Source organism: Gastrolobium bilobum, unplaced genomic scaffold (assembly GCF_033153095.1).
Source record: "Gastrolobium bilobum isolate Gb01-03AN ecotype WA unplaced genomic scaffold, APGP_CSIRO_Gbil_v1 utg15846, whole genome shotgun sequence".
In the NCBI taxonomy this organism is placed as follows: domain Eukaryota; kingdom Viridiplantae; phylum Streptophyta; class Magnoliopsida; order Fabales; family Fabaceae; genus Gastrolobium; species Gastrolobium bilobum.
Genome location: NW_026897934.1, coordinates 261,897 through 273,721, shown reverse-complemented (window position 1 = coordinate 273,721; position 11,825 = coordinate 261,897). Strand labels below are relative to the sequence as shown.

The following is an 11,825-nucleotide window of genomic DNA, read 5'->3' as shown; positions in this document are numbered from 1 at the left end:
CGTTGATGGACAGAAATCAACAGTTAGGATCTAAAATGATATAAGTCTACATCCTTTAAAATGACAGATGTTATTCCCTATATATATATATATATATATATATATATATATATATATATATATATATATATATATATATGTATTAGTCCTTATATTTTTCTTCATTAAAGTATTGATAATAATAAAAAAAGTACAAGACAGTCTTATGTGGACGTAGTGGAAGGCAACAAAGAATTTTCAAAAGTCAAGCTGATCTGTGACTATGATTGAAAAATGAATATATAGTGAAAACTGAAAACCCCTTCTCCTTTTCTCTTCTGTTCTGTTCTTGCTCTTTCATTTTTGAACTTTGATCTTCCTATATTATTGACTATAGCTTCTTCCACTTGCTTGGTATGTTAAATAAACACAATGATCATATTTTACTTTTGTATGAATATGATTGCTTACTTTTACTCACTTTTTTCACTGGCAGCAGAACCCAAACAATGTCTTCTGATTCAGCTCTACCTCTAATCGAGAACCCCATCATTGTGAGTGTGTTGTTTGTTTCTCACTCTCATTGCCACCGTCACTTTGAATTGAATTCGTGAGTGGTTTCATTGGCAGGTTGGATTTGGTGGGGCTTGCGTGGATTTTGTAGCAGCAGTGCCATCTTTTCCTAAGCCCGACACCAAGATCAGAACCACTCAACTCAAGGTTTTTCCTTCTTCTTCACCCAATCCTTTCTTTCTTTCTTTTTTCAATTACCTTAATTCACGAAATATCTATGACGTAGTCGTAGGTTCTGGTTCAGGGACTGTTGGTGTTGACTCTCTTTCTAACAAAACCCACTTTAATTTAACCACTCGCTTTCACTTTGGTGGGTCAGGTTTTTTTCCCCCCTCTTTTACCACAGCATTGAGTAAATTATTTGTCCTTTATTATTTTAAATAATATAATCTTGTGTACAATTATAGTCATAGTGGGGGCTAATTTAATGATAGTTTGCTGTTTACTTTATATTATAATATAATAAGAATTTAATATTTTTGCTATATCTGCAAAAAAAAAAAAAAAGGGCAAGAACAAAATTTTTTACCACTTTTACAATCAATTTAACCACCGTTAATATCTAATCTAACTGTTATAATTTATTAGAAATTAATAATTAATTAATAAATACGATCCAATAATTTCTAACAAATTATAGTCGTTAGATTGCCGAAAATCAATGGTGATTAAGTTGATTGTAAAAGTGATAAACTTTTTTTGTGGTAAGTATATTCTTTTCAAAAAAAAAAAATATCATATTCACATAAAAAAAAAAAGTAAATCTCGTTATATCCATCTAATTTTAAGTGAGTGTGTAAAAAAAAAATTGTTTTCGGGCAGAAATACTTTTCCTGTATAACCATCCCCTAATAATATAATTATATTAAAAATCACCAGCTTTTGTAACTTGGGAGAGAATGTTCTTCCTTTGATCCAACTTTTTTTTTTTTTTCTTTTCCATTTTAACATAGGCAAGTTTCCAGTGTATAAAACGATTATTTCTTCCAAATAATCGTTTCTTTGTAATCGAGGGTTGTTTTGTAATGTTTGGTTTGCTAGGTCCAAGGTGGTGGAAATACTGGAAATGCTATGACTTGTGCTGCTCGTTTGGGCTTAAAGCCAAGGATAATTTCTAAGGTTTGTTGTTTGTTTAGCATCATTTGTATGATATTATAGTCAACCTCATGGTTGTGGCTAATTTCTAATGAATATGCAATTTGAAATCACTAGGTTGCAAAAGACGCTCAGGGTAGGGCTTTGCTTGAAGAGCTAGAAGCTGATGGGGTTGATACCTCTTTTTTTGTGGTATGTATATTTTATGTGTCAATTTTTTTTTTTTTTGAAGTGTTAGGAGCTTGAGTTAAAACTAGAAGGATAGACTTCCTCCTACATATGCAAATTCCGAATTGAGGATTGGTTTTAAGGTTCCCTAACTTGCAAAATAAGGGGCGCGGATTGATTTTATGGGGTCTTACCCTTCTTTTCTTTTTTTTTACAAAAGAGATTGTTTTCTAGATTCGAACTCGTGATATAAAGAGTAACATTACCGTTATTCCAAGACTTGCCCTCTTCCTCCAACATCTGCAAAAAGAAAAGAAAAAGTAACAAAAAGAATATTAAGGTGAAGCAAATATATATGGTTGGTTGAATCATACTGAAATATTTCTTTGTTTGGATGCTTAACTTGCTACTTGGTGTGTAACAATAGTTTGATAAGAGTGAATGAATTCATGAAAATAAAATAAAATAAAATTTAATAGCTACTTTATATTTTTGTCATTTGCTTTTGGTTGTGGCAAGCAAAGTGACTGGCGCTTAGTCTAGTCTCAATTTTTTTGATAATCTTTCATTGATTATTTTTCCGTTGTTTCCAGGTATCGAAGGAGGGGACTTCACCATTTAGCTATGTCATTGTTGACAGCCAGACGTATGTGCCAAAGCTGAAATGATTTCTATACAAAATTTATGTTGATATTAGCTTGGTTCTACCCAAATTCTCACTTAATGGGCTTTGAAAAATATATTTACATAATTTCTTTAGATGTGGAAATAAAACTATATAAAAGCTGCAAGGTTAGCAGTAGCTCCACATTGTAGTTTGTTGATAAGCAGTGAAATATATACTTACAAAGGATATTTGCTCAAACATGATGGAAATGATGTAGATTGAATGTTATTTATGGGATATATCCTCATATTAAGTTTTCTTGCCTGATAGATTGACATGCCTAACTTAAATGATATAAAAGATTACCTGAATCGTTCAGGAATGCAAACTGACTAATCCTAGAACTTTAAAAACTCAGGAAAACGCGCACTTGTATATTCACTGAGGGATATCCTCCAATGGTACCCGAAGATCTTCCACGAGCCAATTTGTTATCTGCATTGGAAGGAGCAAGAGTGGTCTATTTTGATGTAAGGCTCCCTGAAAGTGCTCTTGTCATTGCTCAAGAGGTAAATTACATATTAGTTGTTACATAGGTTGAGTCATGCAAAGCTTCCATGTGGAATTATTCTCATTAGATTTGTGTTAAGTTAAATTTCTGTGACTGTTATTACTAATTTTTATGAAGAGGTTGCTAACTCAAATGCCAGTGGGTTAGGGTAACAGAGCATAAGTGTCTTGATTAGGATTGAAAAGTCTTAAGTCTCATTTCTGTACAACGTATTGTAATTGTAAGAAAGAATACCTATATATGAATCATTACTAGATTCATAAATGTTTCACTTAACTTTAATGTAATTGCATTTGATATTTTAAGAAGAGAGAGCCATCTGATGAAATGTAAGCTGAGTTAATTATATTTTATTCTTGCAGGCGTTTCGCCAGAATATATCTATCTTAGTTGATGCTGAAAGGCCAAGGGAAGGATTGAATGACCTCCTACCATTGGCTGATTATGTTATATGCTCAGAAAAATTTCCACAGGCAAGTAACTCATGTTATCATGAAGTAGAATACTAGAATATCATAAAACACTTAGGGCCTGTGAGTCCTCTGTTAGCTTGCAGGTATGTTGTATTATTCTTAAATTCTAACAATTCATCTGCTGATCACAAAATGTATTTCACAAACTCAAAATTTTAGCTTTGTTTGTAGCCTGAAGAATGACCTAGTAAAGCTATTTACTGCTTGTACTAAGTATTTTGTTTTGGTTTCATCATTACACAATCAGATTCTATTTTCGAATATATCCAGAGGAATAAATTCCGTATCCAGAACTTTGTAATAAAATAATGAATTTTTTTTTTTCTTTCAAATGTGTGAAATGGCTTCCTTTTTAAGTGGAGTTTATTTTTATTTTTTTAGGGTGTTATACTTCCACTTCCTCTGTAGGTTGGTTCACGCATGGATTTTATAATTGCCTCACATCATTCTCATGTGCACAACATTTACGTTATGTGCATTTAGCTTGGGGTGCAAAGGAGGGACTTAAAAGTCCTGAGTGACATTGTGCCTGAAGTGGTAACATGTGGTCGTATAAACCATTTTATATAATTTTGTACCCAGATTTCGTGGTTCCCATACCCTTAAGAAAGATAGATTGGGCACATAACTGGAGTATGATTAACCTGCTTTATGACTTTATTAACCACTTGTCGTTAACCATTTCCTTCCATGTCTACCATCTGGTAGGACTTTTCAGGAACTTTTTTTTTTCTGTTTTTAAATTGAATGTTTGTACATTATTTTTTACCTTGTATGGTTCTCTCTTCCTCTTTGGTTGAACTGTTTCTTTGTGATAATTCATCAACATGAGTGATTTGCTATTTAAGTTTTGTGACTTAAGTAATTTGACATATTTGACAGGCCTGGACTGAGACATCATCAATTCCAAGAGCATTAGTTTCAATTATTTTAAGGCTACCAAGACTTAAATTTGTGATTGCAACTTTGGGAGAAGATGGCTGCATAATGCTTGAGAAATGTGTGGATGGTAAACATACTTCTTTTCCCCCCCTTGTTTGGTCCTTTATGTAGGAATGGGCTGATTTTTTTTCTTTTTTGCATTGAATTTTTCCTTATATAAAGTAAGTTGCAATTTACTTTCTAGCAGAGGGTTCTCACTTGGAAGAAATGGATGTTGACACCTCTTTGAAATCATTAACAAGGAGAAAGAACGATAGCATAGCCATGCCAACCTGTATAGCCTCGGTAATAATTGCTTAAAACTTATAGCTATTTCATCCATATTATAATAACACTAAAATGAGTTCTCAGCACTGTTTTACATCTTGATATCATGGACTACCTAAATGTATGCAATGGGGAACATTTTTCTTCTAAAGGCAATTTGATTCAAATGTAATGTACTGGAAAATTTCTTGCATCTCCACATCTTAGAAGCGGGTATTGCATTAATTGAGCATATGTACTTATATGTGTTGCCATAAGCTCACTTTTCATAATTCTAATTTGGGTAAGTGCAAGTTAAATAATAACTGGTTAGATTATTTCTGGATAAATTCTACTTAATTGATCTTTTTGCTTAATCCTCCCAGAGTGTGACAAAATTCAGAGCAGAAGGGATAGGATCTGTGTGTGGAAGGTTATATTTTTGTACAGCTGAAAAGATTCCACCATCAGAACTTATTGATACAACTGGTGCTGGGGATGCATTTGTTGGAGCTGTTTTATATGGTATGTGATACAACTCATATAAGGTAGATTTATCTATTCCACATAGATGGAATTAAATTGTTCACTACAATTCCATTGTGTCCATCACTTATAGTCTTAGAAACTACTTTTGTTTTTCTAAATTTTTATCAATTCACCACTGAACTATCTTGTTTTGTTATAATCAACATCAACATCAATATCAAAAACACTTTTATCCACAAAATAACATCAATATTAACAATACTTTTATCTCAAACTAGTCAGGTGGGTGTTTCTTCATCTTATTATAATACAGTTATAAAATTTACAGAGCCTTTATTTTATTTGCAGCAATCTGTGCCAACTTATCACCAGAGAAAATGTTGCCGTTTGCTTCTTATGTGGTAAGCAGCCATAATATGCAACTCTATCAAAATAGTAACAAGGTGGCATAATTTGGATTTATAATCAATTTTAGACATAGAAAAGGTTGTTACACAAATGCACAGCATTCATAGACTCCATCCATGTTGTGGTTGCATGGGAACATTCATTTTTGAGTTTAAAGTTTTTAATGTTATTTGAAATAAAATTATTTCTTACGTACACATAAAAATATATGGCCTCATTTTTATTTTTTATTTTTTCTCTTCACATGATCCCACATATTTTTATATATAGATAGAAGATAAAATTTATTGACAATAAAATGAGAAACTTTAAGTGCATGTTTGGATTGGTTTTTTTTAGTCAAAAGCTACTTTTTTTCAGGGAAAAAAAATCACTTTTACTACAAAGTTTGTTTGTATGTCTTCTTTTAAAAGAAGCAGAAGTCACAAAAAAGTCAAAAATCTGCTTTTTTTTAATTAAGCTAAAAATTTTAGCTTCTAAAAAAAGCAGAAGTCAAATATTCTTGTGTGTAAAGTATCTTTTAGGTCCTCAACAAATATCGCAGGGCCCAATTTAATCTCTTAGGGAAAAAAAGTCGACTCGTGGTTCCTCTGAAATTCTAAATTGACCCATGTTAGTTTTTTTCAGGGACTAACGTGGGTCTTCTTTGAATTTCAGAGGGACTACGATTTCAACTAATTGGGTATATTTTGAATTTCAGAAGAATCACAAGTCGACTTTTTTTTCTCTAAGAAATTAAAATGGGCCCTGTGATTTTTGTTGAGGATCCAAAAGGTAGTTTACTCTATTTTTTTCAAAATTCAAATATTTTAAAAAAAATCTAAATAAGGAAAGCATAAAAAACACTTTTTTGATAAGCGCGTACAAACGGGTGCTTAAACCTTCAATATTACAACTTCTCATTTATCATAAAAGCACTTAGGCAAACAGGAGTACTTAATCTTATTCTTTTGAGTTTTGTCTTTATTACACTTTTGGTCCCTTTACCATGCTCAATGTGCCATTCTGGTTCCGATTTATTTTCAGCAATTAAATCTTTAAATTTTTCAAGGCAAGATAATTTATTAATTAAAACATTTAATAGACTTACAAGTGAAGTTAATTTATTTAAAGATGTCATATTATTATATTAAAATGCATCATTTTAAATTTAATCTATTTATGGTAGGTGCTACATGTAACATATTTGTTTGTTTTCTTTTGATGCTGATTGTAGGCAGCTGCTAGTTGTAGAGCGCTTGGAGCTCGGAGTGGTCTTCCTTACCGCACTCATCCATACCTCGCATCCTTTCTTAACTAGAGGCTCAAACCCCTCATCAAATTCAGCCCTAACATGTTTGCATTTTTGTGTTTTTAGTTGTAAGCTAAATTTTAACTTTTTAGCGTAATAAGATAATATGTTACAACATTAAATTTCGGTTAAAATGTTTATTTAGAAAGTGAATTCTTTCATGTGTTTAAATTTTGAGAATAAAACATTTTTTGTGTAAATTTTATATGGGAAAGAATCCTCTCGTTTGTGTGAGAATACACATGAAATTGCAACTCTTGTTTATTTTAAGGTTTTCATATGAATTTTTTTTCTTATTATAATGATGTAAGTTAAATTCAAATTATCACTTTCTTTATTGTAACTATATAACATACGCTATATGTCAAAAGCTGATTTGTAAAAACATATATAGGGATTAGTGTTTTTAATTTTATCTCTTATATACATATAATTTTTATATGTATGCACGAAATAAAATTATCTCCAAACATTAATCCTTAATCTCATATATAGAAATAATTTTCTTATCTTACGTAAGAAATTTTTTGCATACTACATTCATAATATATGAGTAGGTCTCATCTTGATTTTTTTGTCTTCTAATCTTTTTGTGGACCCCATTCATATATTGTGTGTGTAACATAAGAAAATTTTTTCATGCAAAATGAGAAAATTAATTCTCATATATATATATATATATATATATATATATATATATATATATGGGTTTACATTTCTACAGCTGCTGTACGTGCAGCAATCAAATACTTACCATATATATACATGAAATCATTAAATGCGGGAAATCATAACCATACACTTTCGTTGTTGTACGTAAAACGGCTGGAGAAATGATTTCACCATATACATATATATATATATATATATATATATATATATATATATATATATATATATGAAAAAGTATTTCTCTAGACACCGGAGATAAAGTTATCTCCAGTGAGCTCAAAACGACGACGTTTTGGATTATAATATTAAAAAATTATAATGACAACGACTAATATAACCCTGCAATATATTATAATTACAAAACACCTTGATTTCCGCTCCAAAACAACGTCTTTTTGAGCTCACTGGAGATAACTTTCTCTTCCATGACTGGAGAAATCCTTTACCCATATATATATATAGGTAGGGATGTGCAAAATATCCAATTGATCCAAACCAAACCAAAAACCAAACCAACCAAATTAGAAAATCGATTTTTTTTTTAAATCGGTTAAAAAATATATCCACTTTTAAATTTTAAATATGGTTTGGATACACTCGATAACCAAATCATATCCATTTTTTTTAATCATTGTTAGTTTTAACCTATTCTATTCTGATTTCTAACCCTACCTCCCAAATTCTCAAATTTCACCACTTCAACACTCCCATCTGGATCTGACCCAAGTTTTTCAAATTTTGTCATATTACCAATCAGATATGCTGTTAATTCCAGATTGAAGATCATGTAAAAGATGTCAAAGATCATCTCCCTTGAATTCACTGGATGCAAATCTCCATAACCAACCGTTGTCAAAGTAGTATTAGACCAGTAAATGAATGTCACATGTCTTTTCCACAAGCTCTGATGAAGTGTTACAAAAAAAAAAAAGACAACGACAACTGAGAATCTGTTATGATTGCGAATGTTGTTGTTGCAGGTCATGTATCTGCTCCGATTGTTGTAATTGTTCTTGTTGGTCACCTTGCCAAACCCAGACAATATCTTGAAGAGCCGGCTTTATATCCTCTTTTAATATTTTCTGATATTCCAATGTATCTCCATTTGATTTTTTCACCTCTACCAAATGGAGAAATGGATTAACCTCAAACTGCATCAATGGATAAAATCCCCTTCCTACCTTCCTCAAGGCCCTCTAGTTTCAACTTTCAACAAACCTAAAGCTTTTTTCTTTATTTTCAACTTCAATCTCTTCGCAATTTAAAGGGTTTTAATCTTGAACTTCAATCAATAATGGATAAAATCCCTTTTCTTTATTGGGAAAAGTGTTTGTCATTTTAAATGACAGAAAGTTATGTCATTTTAAGAGAGATACAGACACAGTAAATTTAAATTTTAAATTAAAAAAAATCACCCACTTTCTCTCTCCCATGGTTTCCGTTTTTCTGTGTCTATCTCTCTCCTAAAATGACATAACTTATGTCATTTAAAATGACAAACACTAAACCCTTCTTTATTTCTCACAATTTCTTGAACTCATTTAATTACATTATGATTTATTGATCTGCATCCTATTCATTCAAGATTTTTTTTTTATTATAAAACCGGTTTTAATCTTGATAACCGGTCTGTGGTTCATAACCGGTTTTGATTTAAAACCGGTTATGAACCACAAACCGGTTTTGAAACCGATTTGGACAAATTAAAAATCGATTTTTGTTGTGGACCACTTATGTGGTACCCACTTTCTATCCCCACTACATGGAGCATCTCATTCCATCACTCTCCCATAACTTCCATCCACTACCAATAACCACCCATTAAGCATTGCATCATGCCATTAAGTCACCTGCAAACTACCCACTAGGGGCAGAATCTCCTAGTGCATTCATCTATATATAACCCCTTATAGCTAACAAAGGATCTCATATCTCATAACTCATCTAGGAACTCATCTGATAACTTATCCTGGCCACCACGGCTACAACCTACATAGTGGTGCCCAGAGCACATCCTCTTCACCTCAGGTGACTCACACACACCTCTTGTTCATCCCATCAGACTTTGGCCTAAGGTGTAGGACTTCTCATTGCTTGTCATCTTTACCATAACCTCCGTAGATACAAATACTAGTTATCCTGCTAGACAATTAATGTTCACTCCAGAACAGTTTTAAAAAAAAAAGTGGTTCGATTTAAAATCCAAACCGTTTAAAACTGGTTTGGTTTGTTTTTTGACAATAACCAAACTGAACCGCTCCATGCACACCCTATATATATAGAGACATGATATTCTTACACCAATGTAAGAGTTAGAAGTCTTACACTCAATCTTGATCATTGATCCACTTGTATCCAATGACTCACATTACTAAAAAATTAGAGCCCTTAGATATATGTGAGATCAATGGTCAAGATTGAGAGTGTAACTTACACTAGTGTAAAATGATCATAACCCATATATATATGTGTGTGTGAGAGTGAGATAAGATCCTTTGACATCAGTGTCAAATTTAAAATTTGAAATTTGACACCTCATCTGAGAGCCATGAGATCAAAAAAGATCAACGACTTTTGATTTGTAAGCATGTGACCATTGATCTTTTTTGATCTAATGGCTCTCATATGAGGTGTCAAATTTCAAATTTGACACTGATATCAACGGATCCTACCTATATATATATATGTGTGTGTGTGGGGATAGTTTTTCTGCAGCGGTTGTAGAGAGCTGTTATGTGCAGCTGACACAGAAAAGTGGGTCCCACAACTTTTTAAAAAAAAAAAAAAAACAGGATCCGGAACCGGATCCTGGCTGTGCAGCGGCTGCAGAAATAATTTTGTCTATATATATATATATATATATATGGAAAAAATGAGCGTCATTTTAAAAGATATAAAGTTGTGTCATTTTAAGAGAGAGAAATAGATAGATAAAGGAGGAGAGAGAGTTGACAAATAAAATAAAGGTGTGTGTCCCACCTCTTTGTGAGAATAAAATGATATAAGTTATGTCATCTAAAAGGATAAACACTTTTCCACACACACACATATATATATATATAGGGGTTTGCATCTATCATGTCACATGACAAAAAAGTTTCCTACACACAACATTTTGTGGGGCCTGCACTTTTTGAAGCAAAAAAAAAAAAACTACGACACGCAAAACGAATCTCTATAATATTACACAATTATTTTTCCTACAACACAACTCTTATAAAACTCATATATATATATATATATATATATATATATATATATATATATATATATAGAGGAAGGTTATACTTACAACTTTTTTTTTTTACAATCTCTTATAACCATATCTTAACACCGTTGATTTTCACCAATCAATGGTTATCATTTATTGTGAATTAATAATTAATTAATTAATTTAATTTGCGAAAATCATAACTATTGATTGGTGGAAATCAACGGTGTTAAGATATGGTTGTAAGAAGTTGTAAAATAAATTGTAAGTATAACATACCTCATATATATATATATATATATATATATATATATATATATATATATATATGAGTTCGCTTTTTCTGCAGTTACTGCATATAAGTTATCTGCAGTAAGCCCAATACGACGTTATTTTGGGGCGGAAATCATGGTGTTTTTGTAATTTTAATTTATCTCAAGGTTATAATAGTCTTTATATTTATAAATTTTTAAGATTTCAATATCAAAACGATGTCGTTTTGAAAATAAATGCAGATAATTTATATGCAGTAACCGCAGAAATATTTTTTCATATATATATGGGGAGAGATCTTTTGACTCTAGAGTAAGACTTATAACTCTTATTATTCATCTCAACAGTTGATTTCCGTCTATCTAACGGTTATCTATAACAATTAATTAATTATTCATTTTAAATAAATAATAACCGTTAGATGGACGGAAATCAACGTTTGAGATGATGAGTAAGAGTTGTAAGTTTTACTCTAAAGTCAAAATATCCCTTCCCTAAATATATATATATATATATATATATATATATATATATATATATATATATATATATATATGGGGCAGGATCATCCGGTGTAAGAATAATAAGTCTTACACCAAATCTTAACCGTTGATTTTTTGCATCTAACGGTTAAGATTTAGTAGGTCTCACTCATTAATTAATTTTTAATTCCCAATAAATCTCAACCGTTAGATGCACGGAAATCAATGGTTAAGATTTGGTGTAAGATTTATTATTCTTACACCGGTGTAAGTTGATCCTACCCCTATATATATATATATATATATATATATATATATATATATATATATATAAAAGATTCAGAA

The 11,825-nt window shown here is 31.2% G+C and overlaps 1 protein-coding gene across 3 annotated transcripts; it reads left to right on the top strand.

Moving 5' to 3' along the window:
- The first annotated feature begins 270 nt into the window (after window positions 1-270).
- On the top strand, window positions 271-7,049 carry LOC133311560 (uncharacterized). 3 transcript variants are annotated; one of them, XM_061512616.1, is made up of 13 exons: window positions 271-393; window positions 479-533; window positions 610-699; window positions 1,594-1,671; window positions 1,765-1,839; window positions 2,409-2,461; window positions 2,841-2,991; window positions 3,356-3,466; window positions 4,349-4,475; window positions 4,596-4,693; window positions 5,041-5,179; window positions 5,492-5,544; window positions 6,768-7,049. In XM_061512616.1, the coding sequence occupies exons 2-13, from the start codon at window positions 489-491 to the stop codon at window positions 6,849-6,851; spliced, it is 1,104 nt and encodes a 367-aa protein (XP_061368600.1). In that variant the 5' UTR covers window positions 271-393; window positions 479-488; the 3' UTR covers window positions 6,852-7,049. The 3 variants fall into 3 exon arrangements, with proteins under 3 accessions (XP_061368600.1, XP_061368602.1, XP_061368601.1); XM_061512618.1 differs by having other exon boundaries at window positions 4,593-4,693; XM_061512617.1 differs by having other exon boundaries at window positions 348-393; window positions 476-533.
- The last annotated feature ends 4,776 nt before the right edge of the window (window positions 7,050-11,825 follow it).